Source organism: Oncorhynchus mykiss, chromosome 11, assembly GCF_057628025.1.
Source record: "Oncorhynchus mykiss isolate SJ-2025 chromosome 11, ASM5762802v1, whole genome shotgun sequence".
NCBI lineage: Eukaryota > Metazoa > Chordata > Actinopteri > Salmoniformes > Salmonidae > Oncorhynchus > Oncorhynchus mykiss.
The window spans coordinates 4627120-4648613 of NC_143032.1; the positions used below are offsets into that span (position 1 = coordinate 4627120).

Here is a 21494-nt window from a genome sequence, read left to right on the forward strand (position 1 = left end):
TATAGTATAGAACATGTAGACTCCCCCCAGGCTGTCCATACAGCCTACCTGTATATATCTATAGTGTAGAACATGTAGTCTCCCCCCAGGCTGTCCATACAGTCTTACTGTATATATCTATAGTATAGAACATGTAGACTCCCCCAGGCTGTCCATACAGCCTACCTGTATATATCTATAGTATAGAACATGTAGACTCCCCCCTCACTGTCCATACAGCCTACCTGTATATATCTATAGTATAGACCATGTAGTCTCCCCCCAGGCTGTCCATACAGCCTTACTGTATATATCTATAGTATAGACCATGTAGTCTCCCCCCAGGCTGTCCATACAGCCTTACTGTATATATCTATAGTATAGACCATGTAGTCTCCCCCCAGGCTGTCCATACAGCCTTACTGTATATATCTATAGTATAGACCATGTAGTCTCCCCCCAGGCTGTCCATACAGCCTTACTGTATATATCTATAGTATAGACCATGTAGTCTCCCCCCAGGCTGTCCATACAGCCTTACTGTATATATCTATATTATAGAACATGTAGTCTCCCCCCAGGCTGTCCATACAGCCTTACTGAATATATCAAGATCAAGTGCATTTGGAAAGTATTCAGACCCTTTGACTTTTTCTACATTTTGTTACATTGCAGCCGTATTCTAAAATGTATTAAATTGTTTTTTTCCCCTCATCAATCTACAGACAATACCCCATAATGACATCACAATACCCCACAATGACATCACAATACCCCATAATGACATCACAATACACCATCATGACATCATAATACCCCATAATGACATCACAATACCCCATAATGACATCACAATACCCCATAATGACATCACAATACACCATCATGACATCATAATACAACATAATGACATAGCAAAAAGGGTCGTTGTATTGTTGGAAGGTGAATCTTTGCGACAGTGTGAGTTCCTGAACACTCTGGAGCATATTTTCATAAAGGATCTCTCTGTACTTTTCTCCGTTCAACTTTTCCTCGATCCTGGTTAGTTTCCCAGTCCCTGCCACTGAAAAACATCCCCACAGCATGATGCTGCCACCACCATGCATCACCGTAGGGATGGTGCCAGGTTTCCTCCAGACGTGATGCTTGGCATTCAGGCCAAAGAGTTCAATCTTGGTTTCATCAGGCCAGAAACCTTTTGGCAAACTCCAAGCGCGTTGTCATGTGCCTTTTACTGAGGAGTGGCTTCCGTCTGGCCACTCTACCATAAAGTCCTGATTGGTGGAGTACTGCTGAGACCTTCTGGAAGGTTCTCCCATCTCCACAGAGGAACTCTATAGCTCTGTAAGAGTGACCATTGGGTTCTTGGTCACCTCCCTGACCAAGGCCCTTCTCCTCCGATTGCTCAGTTTGCCTGGGCGGCCAGCTCTAGGAAGAGTATTGGTGGTTCCAAACTTCTTCCATTTTAGAAGGATGGAGGCCACTGTGTTCTTGGGGACCTTCAATGCTGCAGAAATTTTTTGGTACCCTTCCCCAGAACTTTGCCTCGACACAATCCTGTCTCAGAGCTCTACGGACAATTCCTTCAACCTCATGATTTGGTTTTTGCTCTGACATGCACTGTCAACTGTGGGACCTTTATATAGACAGGTGTGTGCCTTTCCAAATCATGTCCAATCAATTAAATTTACCACAGGTGGACTCCAAACAAGTTGCAGAAACATCTCAAGGACGATATATAGAAACAGGATGCACCTGAGCTCAATTTCGGGTCTCATGGCAAAGGGTCTGAATACTTATGTAAATAAGGTATATCTGTTTTTATTTGTAATAAATTTGCTAAAATTTCTAAAAACCTTTTTTTTTTCGTTTTGTTATCATGGGGAATTATGTGTATATTGATGAGGGAAAAATCTATTTGATCCAATTTAGAATGAGGCTGTAACGTAACAAAATGTGTAAAAAGTCAAGGGGTCTGAATACTTTCCGAAGGCACTGTATGTGCTGGTGGTTATAATCACAGAAGTGTTCATGTGGGTGTGTCATGTAATGTGGGTGTGTCATGTAATGTCGGTGTGGCATGTATGTGGGTGTGTCTTGTAATGTGGGGTTACCATGTAATGTGGGTGTGTCATGTAATGTGGGTGTGTCATGTAATGTGGGTGTGTCATGTCATGTGGGGTGCCATGTAATGTGGGTGTGTCATGTAATGTGGGTGTGTCATGTAATGTTGCCGTGTCATGTATGTGGGTGTGTCCTGTAATGTGGGGTTGCCATGTAATGTGGGTGTGTCATGTAATGTGGGTGTGTCATGTAATGTGGGTGTGTCATGTAATGTGGGTGTGTCATGCCATTTGGGATTGTTGTGTTATGTGGGTGTGTCATGTAATTTGAGATTGTCGTGTAATGTTGAATAGTTGTTTGAGGTCCTTTTTTTTATTTCACTGTGATAAAAACACACAATAGTCTTAGATAATAAAAAAGTCAGCAGCCTTCATGAGTAGCTGTGAAGAGATGGAGTTCCCCAGACCAAGGTCATCTCCTGCAGGCACCAAACAGAAAATGAAAAATGTGTGTTTTTTTATAACATGTCAGGAGGAAACACTTTGAGACAAAAGCGGAACCACCAGGGTCGTGTGCATTAGTGCACAGCGTAGCAAAACTGTCACACAACGTTGTGCGACGCAAAGTGTCTTTTCAACGAAAACAAGAGTTTCTTCGAGACAGATTCAGCTGGGTTCTCTTCCTATTCGGCACGTTTGCTTACGTTTGGTTCCTTGTGAATACGACACTGTCCAATGATATACTAACCTTTCTGTTTGTCTCTTTCTGTTTTCAACTGATAATATGAACTATACCAGACGTCAAGGAGAATGTCCTGCAAGAGTTAAAAAAAGACGGAGATAGAAAATTAACTGGATAAATGCTGCTCATTTCCCTTTTTCCTTTTCAAAGTGTTTTATGTTTGTGTGCATATACTGTCCACCATCCAGGACTGAGGCAACAGCCTCCCTCCCTCCCTCCCTCCCTCCCTCCCTCCCTCCCTCCCTCCCTCCCTCCCTCCCTCCCTCCCTCCCTCCCTCCCTCCCTCCGCAGTCTTCACCAATGTCAGACAGTTACTTGGTCATTGGACTACACTCAAGACCTCTCTCCTCACATCACCACACCTCCTCCCCACCCCCCACCCCCCCCCTCTCCTCCTCACCTCCTCACCAACCTTCACTTCTACTCCCCTTTCCCCTCCTCACCTCACCTTCCCTCCTCTCACCTCCCCCTCACCCCTCTCCCCCCACCCCCCACCCCCAGTCCCGTCCATTAACCTTCTATAGTGAGACTAAATGGGAGAATAAAGAACTGGCAACAAAACAGTTTCTTACACCAAAAATTGCATGTTTTGTTTGTGAGGGAAATGTGTATTTTGACTAGGTATTTGTGGTCTTTTAAGGTGTACTGTGGAGTCTGCTGCTAGTCAATCTTACTGGAAGAGTGTGTGTGTGTGTGTGTTATCCTGCGTGCACACGTGTGTTAATGACATCACTCTATCCTTCTTCCATTCAGTGATTGGACTGTGAGACCTCATGCAGCTCACCAAGGAAGTGGCACCTCAGAACGGTTCCTATAAGTGCGTGATCGACGATGACGAAAGAAGATCTCACCAACTCTCTGTAAAAACAGACATCACTCTGGAGTCCGTAAACCTGTTTGAGGTAAGTCCAAGTTCCAATTCTTGATTGTGATTGTAAATGTAAAATATTAAACGCATCTCTGGCTTGACAAGGTTTTTATTTTTATTTATACAATTACTTTCCATAAAGGTTTTGTAGAATTTCCGGTTCGAAGATTCCTTGAAAAAGTATGAAATCCAGAAATCAACCAACCGGGATTTCAGGAAAAACTGGGAATTTTTGGAAAGTCACCAGAATTGTGCAACCCAATACCCCACAGGGGTGTGTGCTTAGTCCCCTCCTGTACTCCCTGTTCACCCACGACTGTGTGGCCGTACACGACTCCACCGCCATTATCAAGTTCGCTCATGGCATGACGGTGGTCGGCCTGATCACAGAACAGACTATGGGAGGCGCACAGTACTACATAGAGCCATGGCTACATGGAACTCTATTCCACAGTACTACATAGAGACATGACTACATGGAACTCTATTCCACAGTACTACATAGAGCCATGACTACATGGAACTCTATTCCACAGTACTACATAGAGCCATGGCTACATGGAACTCTATTCCACAGTACTACATAGAGCCATGACTACATGGAACTCTATTCCACAGTACTACATAGAGCCATGGCTACATGGAACTCTATTCCACAGTACTACATAGAGCCATGACTACATGGAACTCTATTCCACAGTACTACATAGAGCCATGACTACATGGAACTCTATTCCACAGTACTACATAGAGCCATGGCTACATGGAACTCTATTCCACAGTACTATATAGAGCCATGACTACATGGAACTCTATTCCACAGTACTACATAGAGCCATGACTACATGGAACTCTATTCCACAGTACTACATAGAGCCATGACTACATGGAACTCTATTCCACAGTACTACATAGAGCCATGACTACATGGAACTCTATTCCACAGTACTATATAGAGCCATGACTACATGGAACTCTATTCCACAGTACTACATAGAGCCATGACTACATGGAACTCTATTCCACAGTACTACATAGAGCCATGACTACATGGAACTCTATTCCACAGTACTACATAGAGCCATGGCTACATGGAACTCTATTCCACAGTACTATATAGAGCCATGACTACATGGAACTCTATTCCACAGTACTACATAGAGCCATGACTACATGGAACTCTATTCCACAGTACTACATAGAGCCATGACTACATGGAACTCTATTCCACAGTACTACATAGAGACATGACTACATGGAACTCTATTCCACAGTACTACATAGAGACATGACTACATGGAACTCTATTCCACAGTACTACATAGAGACATGACTACATGGAACTCTATTCCACAGTACTACATAGAGCCATGACTACATGGAACTCTATTCCAAAGTACTACATAGAGACATGACTACATGGAACTCTATTCCACAGTACTACATAGAGACATGACTACATGGAACTCTATTCCACAGTACTACATAGAGACATGACTACATGGAACTCTATTCCACAGTACTACATAGAGTCATGACTACATGGAACTCTATTCCACAGTACTACATAGAGCCATGACTACATGGAACTCTATTCCACAGTACTACATAGAGCCATGACTACATGGAACTCTATTCCACAGTACTACATAGAGCCATGACTACATGGAACTCTATTCCACAGTACTACATAGAGACATGGCTACATGGAACTCTATTCCACAGTACTACATAGAGCCATGACTACATGGAACTCTATTCCACAGTACTACATAGAGACATGACTACATGGAACTCTATTCCACAGTACTACATAGAGCCATGACTACATGGAACTCTATTCCACAGTACTACATAGAGCCATGACTACATGGAACTCTATTCCACAGTACTACATAGAGACATGACTACATGGAACTCTATTCCACAGTACTACATAGAGACATGACTACATGGAACTCTATTCCACAGTACTACATAGAGCCATGACTACATGGAACTCTATTCCACAGTACTACATAGAGCCATGATTACATGGAACTCTATTCCACAGTACTACATAGAGCCATGACTACATGGAACTCTATTCCACAGTACTACATAGAGCCATGACTACATGGAACTCTATTCCACAGTACTACATAGAGACATGACTACATGGAACTCTATTCCACAGTATTACATAGAGCCATGACTACATGGAACTCTATTCCACAGTACTACATAGAGACATGACTACATGGAACTCTATTCCACAGTACTACATAGAGCCATGACTACATGGATCTCTATTCCACAGTACTACATAGAGCCATGACTACATGGAACTCTATTCCACAGTACTACATAGAGCCATGACTACATGGAACTCTATTCCACAGTACTACATAGAGACATGACTACATGGAACTCTATTCCACATCAAGTAAATGATGCAGCAGTAAAATTTGATTAAAAAAAAACACCTTATGGAACAGCGGGAATGTGAAGCAACACAAACAATTGCACTATACATACACATGTATTTTGTACTGTAGATATGTGGTAGTGTTGGAGTAGGGGCCTGAGGGTACACAGTGTCTCGTGAAATCTGTGAATCTATTGTAATGTTTTAAGATAGCATAAACTGCCTTAAATTTTGCTCGACCCTAGGAAGAGGGGAGGTGAGAGGGGCATCCGTAATAAATACAAATACACATATCCTGAAAAAGGTTCCGCTGAGAGAATATTAACTGGCTGTTTCACTGCTTGGTATGGCAATAGCACCGCCCTCCATCGCATGGCCTTTAGAAAAGGTAGTGCGGACAGCCCAGTACATCACTGGGGCCCAGCTCCCTACTTATTTTCCACCATAATTTGCAAATTCATTAAAAATCCTACAATGTGATTTTCTGGATTTTTTTTCTAATTTTGTCTGTCATAATTGAAGTGTACCTATGATGAAAATTACAGGCCTCTCTCATCTTCTTAAGTGGGAGAACTTGCACAATTGGTGGCTGACTAAATACTTTTTTGCCCCACTGTATATGTGTGACATTAAAACTTGTAACTTGAAGCCTGAATCAAACAGTCCACGAAAACCTTCCTAATATTGAAGTGCACCCCATTTGCACTAAGAAGAGCCTCAATTTGTAAGGGCATGGCTTCTACAGGGATGCTGGGGTGGGGCGGCAGGTAGCCTAGGGGTTAGTTTTGGGCCAGTAACCGAAAGGTTGCTGGATAGAATCCCAGAACTGACAAGGTCATTCTGCCCCTGAACAAGGCAGTTCTCTGGTAGGCCGTCATTGTAAATAAGAATTTGTTATTTTAACTGACTTGCCTAGTTAAAAAAAGGTAAAATATTAAAAAAATGCTGGCCCATGTTGTCTCCAATACAGTTGTGTCTAGTTGGCTGGATGTCCTTTGGGTGGTGGACCATTCTTGATACACTACAAACTGCGTGAAAAACCCAGTAGCATTGCAGTTCTTGACAGACTCAAACCGGTGCGCCTGGCACCTACTACCATACCCCGTTTAGAGGCACATCACTATTTTCTCTTTCCTATTCACCCTCTGAATGGCACAAATACACAATCCTGTCTCTATTTTCTCAAGGCTTAAAAATCCTTCTTTAACCCGTCTCCTCCCCTTCATCTACACTGATTGATGTGGATGTAGCTTTCACCTGGGTTCACCTGGTCAGTCCATGTCATGGAAAGAGCAGATGTTCCTAATGTTTTGTAAACACAGTGTAGTTTAAACAGCTTGGAGGAGTGTTTGTCCTCATTGGTTAGATGTTGTGTTTATACGAGACAGGGGGGGGGGGGGGGGGGGAGAGGAAGGAGGGGGAGGTTGAAGAGGTGGGGAGGAGAGAGAAAGAGAGAGAGAGAGAGATGGCGGGGTGGAAATCAAGTAGGAAATTGAGGTACACATGCAGAAACACACAAAATGTGATGTCATACAATATATACAACATGTGTTAATGTAGCTGAATTGATCGAATTGAAATTGAATTAACCCCATCCGTCCCTTACCTCTGTCCCCATCCGTCCCTTACCTCTGTCCCCATCCGTCCCTTACCTCTGTCCCCATCCGTCCCTTACCTCTGTCCCCATCCGTCCCTTACCTCTGTCCCCATCCGTCCCTTACCTCTGTCCCCATCCGTCCCTTACCTCTGTCCCCATCCGTCCCTTACCTCTGTCCCCATCCGTCCCTTACCTCTGTCCCCATCCGTCCCTTACCTCTGTCCCCAACCTTCCTTACCTCTGTCCCCATCCGTCCCTTACCTCTATCCCCATCCGTCCCTTACCTCTATCCCCATCCGTCCCTTACCTCTGTCCCCATCCGTCCCTTACCTCTGTCCCCATCCGTCCCTTACCTCTGTCCCCATACGTCCCTTATCTCTGTCCCCAACCTTCCTTATCTCTGTCCCCAACCTTCCTTACCTCTGTCCACAACCTTCCTTATCTCTGTCCACAACCTTCCTTATCTCTGTCCCCAACCTTCCTTATCTCTGTCCCCAACCGTCCCTTATCTCTGTCCAGTGGGCTCGGGGAGGTGATGTGTCCCAGCTGGAGGGCTTGGTGAGGAGGAACCCAGGAGTACTGAGGGAACAGGATGACTCTGGTGCCTCTCTGGTCCACCACGCTGCTGGTGCAGGAAACACCCCTGTTATCAGGTTAATCTGCAGCATCACAGTCAGAGATGGTGAGGCTCCACACACACACACCCAGCATCAGAGTCAGAGATGGTGAGGCTCCACACACACACACCCAGCATCACGGTCAGAGATGGTGAGGCTCCACACACACACCCAGCATCACGGTCAGAGATGGTGAGGCTCCACACACACACCCAGCATCACAGTCAGAGATGGTGAGGCTCTACACACACACCCAGCATCACAGTCAGAGATGGTGAGGCTCCACACACACACCCAGCATCACAGTCAGAGATGGTGAGGCTCCACACACAAACCCAGCATCACAGTCAGAGATGGTGAGGCTCCACACACACACCCAGCATCACAGTCAGAGATGGTGAGGCTCTACACGCACACCCAGCATCGCAGTCAGAGATGGTGAGGCTCTACACACACACCCAGCATCACAGTCAGAGATGGTGAGGCTCCACACACACACCCAGCATCACAGTCAGAGATGGTGAGGCTCCACACACACACCCAGCATCACAGTCAGAGATGGTGAGGCTCCACACACAAACCCAGCATCACAGTCAGAGATGGTGAGGCTCCACACACAAACCCAGCATCACAGTCAGAGATGGTGAGGCTCCCACACACACACCCAGCATCACAGTCAGAGATGGTGAGGCTCCCATTCTAAAAATACAAAATGGCTGCCAGTATGATGTAAATTAACTGGAGTGAAATATTTCCTCTTCATTTCATTTCTCAAGTTTCCTCATCTTAATTATGTATGTGTGTGTGTGTGTGTGTGTGTGTGTGTGTGTGTGTTTGTGTGTGTGTGTGTGTGTGTCTGTCTATGCCTGTGCGTGTGTGTGTGTCGGTTTATGCATGTGTGTGTTTGTGTGTGTGCATGTCTGTTTATCCGTGTGTGTGTGTGTGTGTGTGTTTGTGTGTGTGTGTGTGTGTGTGTGTGTGTGTGTGTGTGTGTGTGTGTGTGTGTGTGTGTGTGTGTGTGTGTGTGTGTGTGTGTGTTTGTGTGTGTGTGTGTGTGTCTGTCTATGCCTGTGCGTGTGTGTGTGTCGGTTTATGCATGTGTGTGTTCGTGTGTGTGCATGTCTGTTTATCCGTGTGTGTGTGTGTGTGTGTGTGTGTGTTTGTGTGTGTGTGTGTGTGTGTGTGTGTGTCCTACCTCTGTCCTCTCTCCCCAGGGTGGAAGGTGTATGATGACGAGGGGTCTATGCCGCTGCACTGGGCCGTGGAGAGGAACCAGCCAGACAGCTGCAGGGCTCTGTTAGAGCTGGGGGCTGAACCTAACGTCCTCAACAAGGCCCTGATGTCACCTCTACACCTGGCTGTTAGCCACACACACAACCATCTGGTCCAGGTGAGACACCATGATCCTTAGCTCCCCCCTGTATCACCCCCCCTCCTCTTCTACTAAACAGTCTTGGGTCTCTCCTACACCTAGAGGTGAGTTACACCTTTCGTGCCCCACCAAACTACCTGCTCATACCTCCCTCACCAAACTACCTGCCCATACCTCCCTCACCAAACTACCTGCCCTTACCTCCCCCACCAAACTACCTGCCCATACCTCCCTCACCAAACTACCTGCCCATACCTCACCCACTAAACTACCTGCCCATACCTCCCTCACCAAACTACCTGCCCATACCTCCCTCACCAAACTACCTGCCCATACCTCCCCCACTAAACTACCTGCCCATACCTCCCCCACTAAACTACCTGCCCATACCTCCCTCACCAAACTACCTGCCCATACCTCCCTCACCAAACTACCTGCCCATACCTCCCCCACTAAACTACCTGCCCATTCCTCCCCCACTAAACTACCTGCCCCTACCAGCCCCACCAAACTACCTGCCCATACCTCCCCCACTAAACTACCTGCCCCTACCAGCCCCACCAAACTACCTGCCCATACCTCCCCCACTAAACTACCTGCCCCTACCAGCCCCACCAAACTACCTGCCCATACCTCCCCCACTAAACTACCTGCCCCTACCAGCCCCACTAAACTACCTGCCCCTACCTCCCCCACTAAACTACCTGCCCCTACCAGCCCCACCAAACTACCTGCCCATACCTCCCCCACTAAACTACCTGCCCCTACCAGCCCCACTAAACTATCTGCCCCTACCTCCCCCACTAAACTACTTGCCCATACCTCCCCCACTAAACTACCTGCCCATACCTCCCCCACTAAACTACCTGCCCCTACCTCCCCCACTAAACTACCTGCCCCTACCTCCCCCACTAAACTACCTGCCCCTACCTCCCCCACTAAACTACCTGCCCATACCTCCCCCACTAAACTACCTGCCCATACCTCCCCCACTAAACTACCTGCCCCTACCAGCCCCACTAAACTACCTGCCCCTACCAGCCCCACTAAACTACCTGCCCCTACCTGCCCATACCTCCCCCACTAAACTACCTGCCCCTACCTCCCCCACTAAACTACCTGCCCCTACCTCCCCCACTAAACTACCTGCCCCTACCTCCCCCACTAAACTACCTGCCCCTACCTCCCCCACTAAACTACCTGCCCCTACCTCCCCCACTAAACTACCTGCCCCTACCTCCCCCACTAAACTACCTGCCCATACCTCCCTCACCAAACTACCTGCCCATACCTCCCCCACTAAACTACCTGCCCATACCTCCCTCACTAAACTACCTGCCCCTACCAGCCCCACTAAACTACCTGCCCATACCTCCCCCACTAAACTACTTGCCCCTACCAGCCCCACCAACTCCTCCATCACCCCCTACTGCCTTTACCATGGCTTTTCATTTCACTCCTTGTCCTAAACCAACGGTGTCAAACTCATTTAGCCGCGGGGCCACATTCAGTATTCAACATTGACCGGAGGGCTGCACGGATTAAAAAATATATATTTCATCGACATCAGAAAAATATACAAAATAGTGCAGTTTTCTTATCTGTGATTATTTTTTATTTGATTTTACCAGGGAAGTTGACTGAGAACACATTCTCATTAACATGAACGACCTGGAAAAGAGTTACAGGGGAATTGAGGGGGGGGGGGGGTGGGGGTGTATGAGCCAATTGGAAGATTGTGATTATTAGCACACTGGACTCAGTCAACAAACTGAATGTCATAGATCTTAATTAAGATCTAACCAAACAAGACGATTCAATTCACACAGTAAAATGATTTTAGTCAATTTTAAGCGTTTTCATCTGTCTTCACATCGCCCAATGGTGTACGTGCTCTTAATGTCCCGCCCTGGGGAAAGCCACGGATAAGGTGTGTTTGACTCATATGGTCAGCCATCATATGGTCAGTCAACATATGGTCAACCATCATATGGTCAGCCATCATATGGTTAGCCATCATATGGTCAGCCATCATATGGTCAGCCATTATTTAATCAGCCATCATATGGTCAGCCATCATATGGTCAGCCATCATATTGTCAGCCATCATATGGTCAGCCATTATTTAATCAGCCATCATATGGTCAGCCATCATATGGTCAGCCATTATTTAATCAGCCATCATATGGTCAGCCATCATATGGTCAGCCATTATTTAATCAGCCATCATATGGTCAGCCATCATATGGTCAGCCATTATTTAATCAGCCATCATATGGTCAGCCATCATATGGTCAGCCATTATTTAATCAGCCATCATATGGTCAGCCATCATATGGTCAGCCATTATTTAATCAGCCATCATATGGTCAGCCATCATATGGTCAGCCATCGTATTGTCAGCCATCATATTGTCAGCCATCATATTGTCAGCCATCATATGGTCAGCCATCATATGGTCAGCCATCATATGGTCAGCCATTATTTAATCAGCCATCATATGGTCAGCCATCATATGGTCAGCCATTATTTAATCAGCCATTATATGGTCAGCCATCATATGGTCAGCCATCATATTGTCAGCCATTATTTAATCAGCCATCATATGGTCAGCCATCATATGGTCAGCCATTGTATTGTCAGCCATTATTTAATCAGCCATCATATGGTCAGCTATCATATTGTCAGCCATCATATGGTCAGCCAACATATTGTCTGCTCTCATATGGTCAGCCATCATATGGTCAGCCATCATATGGTCAGCATTCATATGGTCAGCCATCCAGACAATGTCACAAATGGTGATTCAGTCATCACGGGGCTGGCGTCAGCAACTCGCCAGGCGCAACTATCACCTTCTATCATTCCCATATCAAATCACCCATGGGCCAGATTGGTCCCCCTTCGGGGGCTGGATCCTATGTTTTCACACCCCTGTCTTAAACAAAAGCTGAAGCTGACTGTGTGGACCATTTTTGAGGGTACGAGGCATCTGGTAACCCAGAGCTAACGGACAATGGATCCAAGACATATGAATAGATATGGGTGGATGGACGTAATCGATTAGGTCACCCTGGATAGAGACACGTGGGGTAACAAAGAGCATCTGGCGAGTTCGTGGGTCAATCTAGTGGGTAAGAGGCATCTGGTAACCCAAGGTTGTGCCAGAGTAAGGGATGATAGATATGGCTTACAAAACAGAATCTGGTCACCCAAAGCCAAGCTTGGTGATGAAGGTTAATGAGGCTGAGCCTCCCCTGACTCTAGGACCTTGTCAGCATTTCTACTGTCTGTTCTGGGGGTGAGAATAGCAGCGGTCCCTGTGTCCCTGTGTCAGGGAGTAGAAAGAGACATAGACAGGTATGTATCACATAATGTTGTTGTTTCCCCAGCTGCTGTTAGTGAACAAATACAATTTCATGAATTCATTCATATCACATGAGGTTTCATTATTAATGTTAATGTGTGTGTGGTTTCTCCCAGCTCCTGTTGTCTCACTATAAGACAGAGTCTAACCTAGAAGGAGGTCTTGGCAACACTCCAGTCATGTTAGCCTGCTCCATCAACAATACTGAGGCGCTCTCTATACTGGTGAGAGGATCTCTCTCTCTCTCTATCTCTCTCTCTCTCTCTCTCCCTCCTTCTCTCCCTCTCCATCTCTCTCTCCCTCCCTCCTTCTCCCTCCCTCCCTCCCTCCCTCTCCCTCTATGTGCATTATAAAGCACTGTACATACTTCACTGAAAGTGCTATCGAATCGAGTAACATAGGCTTGTACTGTATACATTATGTCTGTAAGTGTATACAGTACACGTACATAGCCAGTTGTACAATTCATGTCAAATAATACTCAATTATCCTGTTTTTATGAGAGAATGTATACAAAATGTGTATAATGTTTATAACCAAGAGTTATAAATAACGCACACAGCTTCCAGTCTCGCCTAGAATTTAGAATGACCCACTGTTATTAACTGTCACAATTCTGCTTTATGAAAAACTCCTGATGACTCTGTCCGCCTGTGTCCTATTCCCTGCACTGTAGCTGAGCCATGGGGCGCGGCTCTCCAGTCAGAACAAACTGGGCCAGTATGCTATCCATGCAGCTGCCTTCGCAGGCTCAAAGAAAGCCATGGATGTCATCCTCAAGGCTGGTATGGCATTATTGATGAGGAGATAATAAAGGATTGCATTTGTATAGGATGCTACACTTGTCCATTGGTGTAAAAAACACTTTGTAAGTTTCCCCCTCATTCATTACTAGCCTGGTCAGAGATCTGTTTGTGCTTTTATCAATTTCAATGCTGTCCTTGTCAAGCCAAAACATGTTAGCATGATAGCATGTTAGCATAATAGCATGTTAGCATGATAGCATGATAGCATGATAGCATGTTAGCATAATAGCATGTTAGCATGATAGCATGTTAGCATAATAGCATGTTAGCATGATAGCACAAACAGGCTAATACTCAGGCTAATCCCTTACCAATGTTACCATCTTTGTCAAAATCAAATCAAATCCAATTTTACTGGTGTACAGCTTATTATTGGTTGATTCTGATACTTTCTTATTGGAAAATCTGACCAAAGTTTTCTACAAGTTTCCAAGTCGGACATTTCTGAGTTTCCAAGTTCTCTTGGAAGACCTTTGAAAGTTCTCTACATAGTGGCCATTTTGTGTCAACATACAGTATCTTTGTTACTGACACACAGGAGCCATTTTGTGTCAATATACAGGATCTTTGTTACTGATATACCGGAGCCATTTAGTGCCTAAATGTTGATCTAGGGAGACACACAAACCAGAGACCTCAGGACAGACACACTGTTTACCTAACCTGGGAGGTCTGCAGCTGAGTCATATATAACAGGACGCTGATGTGTTTAGTACAACAGCAAAATATTTGTGAAGCTCCTGTCGTTGTCAGTTTTGGACCAAATGGGAATTGACATTCTTTAGACCAGGCCTAGCCAGATCTCCACAGATGGCAGGACTAAGGACACATTACACTGTGAAATTAAACACAACAACCCTTTGAGTTATTCATTTGAACAGAATATACCATAATGCTTCATTAACTCAATACATCTGTCCACTTAGGTCTCAATAGTGCTTATTCAAGGAAAGGCGATGAGGAAAGGAAACCACTTTAGATGATGAGCCCTCTGCATGTAGCATCCTGTCCAGGGGGGTGTACTGGGTGTACTTGTACATAACTCTGCCTGTGTGTTTTGTTTTTTTTCCAGGAGAGGAGATGGGTCATTCCATAGAGGAACACATTAATTTCCTGGATAAGTCATACAGTAGTCCACTTCATCTGGCGGTCAGGGGAGGCAACATGGACATCATCGAGTTCTGCATCCACAAAGGAGCCAAGATCGACCAACAACAGGTATATTAGGATGGGGTGGCAGGTAGCCTAGTGGTTAGAGTGTAGAGGCTGCAGGGTAGCCTACGGGTTAGAGTGTAGAGGTGGCAGGTAGCCTAGTGGTTAGAGAGTAGAGGTGGCAGGTAGCCTAGTGGTTAGAGCGTAGAGGTGGCAGGTAGCCTACGGGTTAGAGAGTAGAGGAGGCAGGTAGCTTAGTGGTTAGAGTGTAGAGGGGACAGGTAGCCTTATTGGTTAGAGTGTAGAGGTGGTAGGTAGCCTAGTGGTTAGAGTGTAGAGTGTAGAGGAGGCAGGTAGCCTAGTGGTTAGAGTGTAGAGGTGGCAGGTAGCCTAGTGGTTAGAGTGTAGAGTGTAGAGGAGGCAGGTAGCCTAGCGGTTAGAGTGTAGAGGTGGCAGGTAGCCTAGTGGTTAGAGTGAAGAGGAGGCAGGTAGCCTAGTGGTTAGAGTGTAGAGGTGGCAGGTAGCCTAGTGGTTAGAGTGTAGAGGTGGCAGGTAGCCTAGTGGTTAGAGTGTAGAGGCGACAGGGTAGCCTAGTGGTTAGAGTGTAGAGGAGGCAGGTAGCCTAGTGGTTAGAGTGTAGAGGTTGCAGGTAGCCTAGTGGTTAGAGTGTAGAGGTGGCAGGTAGCCTAGGGGTTAGAGTGTAGAGGAGGCAGGTAGCCTAGGGGTTAGCGCGTTGGACTAGTAACCAGCAGGTAGTCTAGTGGTTAGAGCGTTGGACTAGTAACGAGCAGGTAGCCTAGCGGTTAGAGCGTTGGACTTGTAACCAGCAGGTAGCCTAGTGGTTAGAGTGTTGGACTAGTAACCAGCAGGTAGCCTAGTGGTTAGAGTGTTGGACTAGTAACCAGCAGGTAGCCTAGTGGTTAGAGCGTTGGACTGGTAACCAGCATGTAGCCTAGTGGTTAAAGCATTGGACTAGTAACCAGCAGGTAGACTAGTGGTTATAGCATTGGACTAGTAATCAGCAATGAAAGTTTGCAAGATCGAATCCCTGAGCTGACAAGATAGATCAAGACAGGATCTCCAAATGGCACCCTTTTCCCTGTATAGTGCACTACTTTTGAAGAGGGACTTATTAACCCTGGTGAATAAGTGCACTTTTAAGGGAATAGGGAGTCATTAAGGACTCAACTCCAGATCAGATGCAGGACCAGAAGTCTAGAGAGTCCAGACAGACAGAAAATGCCCCTGATAATAATAACTTCCACGTCCTGTGCTGACCTCCACTTCCTGTACTGTACTGACCTCCACTTCCTGTACTGTACTGATCTCCACTTCCTGTTCTCTACGGACCCCCACTTCCTGTACTCTACTGACCCCCACTTCCTGTACTGTACTGACCTCCACTTCCTGTACTCTACTGACCTCCACTTCCTGTACTCTACTGACCTCCACTTCCTGTACTCTACTGACCTCCACTTCCTGTACTCTACTGACCTCCACTTCCTGTACTCTACTGACCTCCACTTCCTGTACTCTACTGACCTCCACTTCCTGTACTCTACTGACCTCCACTTCCTGTACTGACCTCCACTTCCTGTACTCTACTGACCTCCACTTCTTTTACTGAACTGACCTCCACTTATTAATGTACTGAACCGACCTCCACTTCCTGTACTGACCTCCACTTCCTGTACTGAACTGACATCCACTTCCTGTACTCTACTGACCTCCACTTCCTGTACTGACCTCCACTTCCTGTACTGAACTGACATCCACTTCCTGTACTCTACTGACCTCCACTTCCTGTACTCTACCGACCTCCACTTCCTGTACTGACCTCCACTTCCTGTACTCTACTGACCTCCACTTCCTGTACTCTACTGACCTCCACTTCCTGTACTCTACTGACCTCCACTTCCTGTACTCTACTGACCTCCACTTCCTGTACTCTACTGACCTCCACTTCTTTTACTGAACTGACCTCCACTTATTAATGTACTGAACCGACCTCCACTTCCTGTACTGACCTCCACTTCCTGTACTGAACTGACCTCCACTTCCTGTACTGTACTGACTTCCACTTCCTGTACTGAACTGACCTCCACTTATTAATGTACTGAACCGACCTCCACTTCCTGTACTGACCTCCACTTCCTGTACTGAACTGACCTCCACTTCCTTTACTGTACTGACTTCCACTTCCTGTACTGAACTGACCTCCACTTCCTTTACTGTACTGACCTCCACTTTCTGTACTGAACTGACCTCCACTTCCTGAACTGTATTGTATGTGGTGTGGAGGTGAGGACGGTGACCTCTGCTCTGCTCCTGCTATTCATGCATATCTCATTAAAATGCTTGTATTTTCCCCGTCTCTCTATGACATACACTGTACATCCCACCGGAGATGCCCATCTCTATTTGACTCTCTCTTCACTCTATGTCTATGAGATGTACTGTAGCGTGCATGGTTTCACATACACGAGTAGAAACATGGAAAATAGGTCTGTGTTTTCTGAAATGTTTGTCACATTTCTGTGTCTGAAATTCCATGATACACATAACCTGTGTGTGTGTGTGTGTGTGTGTGTGTGTGTGTGTGTGTGTGTGTGTGTGTGTGTGTGTGTGTGTGTGTGTGTGTGTGTGTACTGTACTCCAGGTGGACCGGTCCACAGCTCTACATTTTGCCTGTTCCCAGGGAGCTACAGAGGCAGTTAAACTGATGCTGTCCTCCTACAGCAGACTGGACAGCATCATTAACCTGCCTGATGGAGCCTGCCAGACACCTCTACACAGGTGGGAGACTTTTCTATCATTCATTTATTCCTTCGTTAATTTATTCCTTCATTCATTCATCCATTTTAATGTTATTTTGTTCATATATTTATTAGACTCATTAAATGACCCGTGATAACCAGACATCCAGACATTCTATTCCATGGTCAACAGAACCAAACATTGCTCATTAAAAATTAACCATGAATCACAGAGTAATGGACTGTGACCTCACAACTAGCCTAATACCTATGTCTGTGCCCCAAAATGGCACCCTATTCCCTAATTTAGTGCACTACTTTTGAGTGTGCCATTTAGGACGTAGTCCCTAGTTGTACCTCTTGTCCTTAGTCTTTATGACCAGTAACCACGGTAACTATCCAACTGCAGTGTGTGTGTGTGTGTGTGTGTGTGTGTGTGTGTAAAGAGGGAAAATGACTCGGTAACACCTGGTTAATACCCACATCATAACTACCGTCATAAAAAAAACTAAATGATACGTAGAAAAAGGGCAATGTGAAGAAAGTATGGCTGGGTTTTTAATATTACTGATCATAAAAGATGTGCCTCAGTCTCACATCTCCTCTGTATCTAACAGCTGTGTGTGTTGGCACAGGAAGCCACAGTAAGTGGAACTGGAAAGGGAACAGCTTTATACATATTTAGCTGTTTTAGACTGTAAACTACCAATTATGAACCCGTTAACAAATCCAGTCTGAAAGTCAATGGAAAAGCAAACCCTCATTATCCTATTAACTTCATATCTACATTTGATCAAACTCATAAACTGGCCATTATGTAGTGTAGAAAGATAATGCGTTAGAATGGACATCTCAATATTCAACTAGGCTAGTGTCCTGGGCTGTCACCTGTCCAATTCTAAAGATCAGTACAGAGCAAGGAAAGGAGATGAGTGGCGGAAGCCACTTCAAGGAAAGGAGATGAGTGGAGGAAGCCACTTCAAGGGAAGGAGGTGAGTGGAGGAAGCCACTTCAAGGAAAGGAGGTGAGTGGAGGAAGCCACTTCAAGGAAAGGAGGTGAGCGGAGGAAGCCACTTCAAGGAAAGGAGGTGAGTGGAGGAAGCCACTTCAAGGAAAGGAGATGAGTGGAGGAAGCCACTTCAAGGAAAAGAGATGTTTGGAGGAAGCCACTTCAAGGAAAGGAGATGAGTGGAGGAAGCCACTTTAGACTATATAGGATGTACCGAATCATTGGATACTCTGACCCCTGGGCTTCTGAACTTTGACCTTTAAAGCCTTGCCCTCGCTTACTGTCCATCTTCTGGACGACCCTGGATTGTTTTCATCACGCGGACTGGGATGTTCCGCGTAGCCTCGGATAATAACGGAGACTGAGTTCATCATAGGGGATGTTGTTCCCACTGTCGCTAGTAAAACCTACCCAAACCAGAAAACGTGGATAGATGGCAGCATTCGCACAAAACTGAAAAGCGCAAACCACCGCATTTAACCGCGGCAAGGTGACTGGTTGAATACAAACAGTGTCGTTATTCCCTCCGTAAGACAATCAAACAAGCAAAACATCAGTACAGAGACAAAGTGGAGTTGCAATTCAACGGTTCAGACACGAGACGCATGTGGCAGGGTCTACAGACAATCACAGATTACAAAGGGAAAACCAGCCTCGTCGCGGATATCGATATCTGGCTCGCCTGCTTTGAAGATAACACAGTGCCATTGACATGGCCCGCTCCCGAGGACCATGGGTTCTCCTTCTCTGTGGCCGATGTAAGACATTTAAGTGATAACCATCGCAAGGCTGCCGGCCCAGACGGCATCTTTAGCCACGTCCTCAGACCAGCTGGCTGGAGTGTTTACGGATATATTTAATATCTTTCTATCCCAGTCTGCTGTCCCCGCTTGCTTCAAGATGTCCACCATTGTTCCTGTACCCAAGAAAGCAAAAGGTAACATTGCACTGCCCCATCCCACCTGGACAAGAGGAATACCTATGTAAGAATGCAGTTCATTGACTAAAGCACAACCTTCAACACCATAGTACCCTCCAAGCTCATCATTAAGCTTGTCCTGGACTTCCTGATGGGCCGTCCCCAGGTGGTGAAGGTAGGAAACAACCCCCTCCACTTCACTGATCCTCAACACAGGGGCCCTTCAAGGGTGCGTGCTCAGCCCCCTCCTGTACTCCCTGTTCACCCATGACTGTGTGGCCACACACACCTCCAACTCAGTCATCAAGTTTGCTGAGGACACAACCTTATTAGGCCTGATTACCAACATTGACCAGACAGCCTACAGGGAGGAGGTGAGGGCCCTGATGGAGCAAAATAACCTCTCCCTCAAAGTCAAAAAAACGAAGGAGCTGATTGTGGAGCACACCCCTATACACATTGGCGGCAGTGGAGAAGGTACGTCCAACCGGTTTCCAAACCACAGCCCACGTGTCATCCCTGGACATCCACATCTAGCTTCTTGACCTGTGGGATCATCTGTGGGGGGACTGGCTGCCAAGTGGGTGGGCCTATGCCCTTCCAGGCCCAACCGTGGCTGCACGCCTGCCCAGTCAAATGAAATCCATAGATTGGGGTCTAATTAATTTATTTCAAATGACTCAGTAAAATCTTTGAAATTGTTGCATGTTGGGTGTAAATTTTAATTGAGTGCCTGTGGAACGTATTCAGACCCCTGGACTTCTTCCAAATGTTGTTATGTTACAGTCTTATTCTAGAATGTATTCAATCATTTGTTTTCCTCATCAATCTATACACAATAACCCATTATGACATCACAATACCCCATAATGACATCACAATACCACATAATGACATCACAATACCCCATAATGACATCACAATACCCCATAATGACATCACAATACCCCATAATGACATCACAATACCCCATTATGACATCGCAATACCCCATAATGACATCACAATACCCCATAATGACATCACAATACAACATAATGACATCACAATACCCCATAATGACATCACAATACAACATAATGACATCACAATACCCCATAATGACATCACAATGCCCCATAATGACATCACAATACCCCATAATGACATCACAATACCCCATAATGACATCACAATACCCCATAATGACATCACAATACCCATAATGACATCACAAACAGGTTTTTGACATTTCTGCAAATGTATAAATAAAAGAGACGGGCGGCGGGTAGCCTAGTGCTTAGAGCGTTGGACTAGTAGCCGGAAGGTTGCAAGTTCAAATCCCCGAGCTGACAAGGTACAAATGTGTCGTTCTGCCCCTTAACAGGCAGTTAACCCACTGTTCCTAGGCCATCATTGAAAATAAGAATTTGTTCTTAACTGACTTGCCTAGTTAAATAAAGGTAAAATAAAAATAAATTAACATAAGTGGTCATAAGTGGTTTACTCAGTGATTACAGCCTTGAGTTTCCTTGGGACACTACAAGCTTGGCACACCTGTATTTGGAGATATTATCCCATTCTTCTCTGCAGATCCTCTCAAGCTCTGTCAGATTGGATGGGGTCCGTTGCTGCACAGCTATTTTCAGGTCTCTCCAGAGATATTCGATCGAGTTCAAGCTGGCCCACTCAAGGACATTCAGAGACTTGTTTCCAAAGCCACTCCTGTGTTGTCTTGGCTTTGTACTCAGGGTCATTGTCACTTTTGGAAGGTGAACCTTCGCCTGAGTCTGAGGTCCTGAGTGCTCTGAAGCAGGTTTTCATCAAGGATCTCTCTCTACTTTGCTCAGTTCAATCCTGA

General features: G+C 45.8%; 1 protein-coding gene across 1 annotated transcript in view; it reads left to right on the top strand.

Annotated features, from left to right (window-relative positions):
- Positions 1 to 21494, top strand: part of LOC110536527 (transient receptor potential cation channel subfamily A member 1) — a 69251-nt gene that overhangs the window by 5540 nt on the left and 42217 nt on the right. The window contains exons 2-8 of the mRNA XM_090189225.1: positions 3538 to 3686; positions 8176 to 8338; positions 9488 to 9663; positions 13129 to 13236; positions 13689 to 13797; positions 14891 to 15036; positions 17630 to 17766. Of these exons, the coding sequence (XP_090045351.1) occupies positions 3558 to 3686; positions 8176 to 8338; positions 9488 to 9663; positions 13129 to 13236; positions 13689 to 13797; positions 14891 to 15036; positions 17630 to 17766 (968 nt within the window). The 5' untranslated portion in view covers positions 3538 to 3557. The remainder of the gene's footprint in view (positions 1 to 3537; positions 3687 to 8175; positions 8339 to 9487; positions 9664 to 13128; positions 13237 to 13688; positions 13798 to 14890; positions 15037 to 17629; positions 17767 to 21494) is intronic.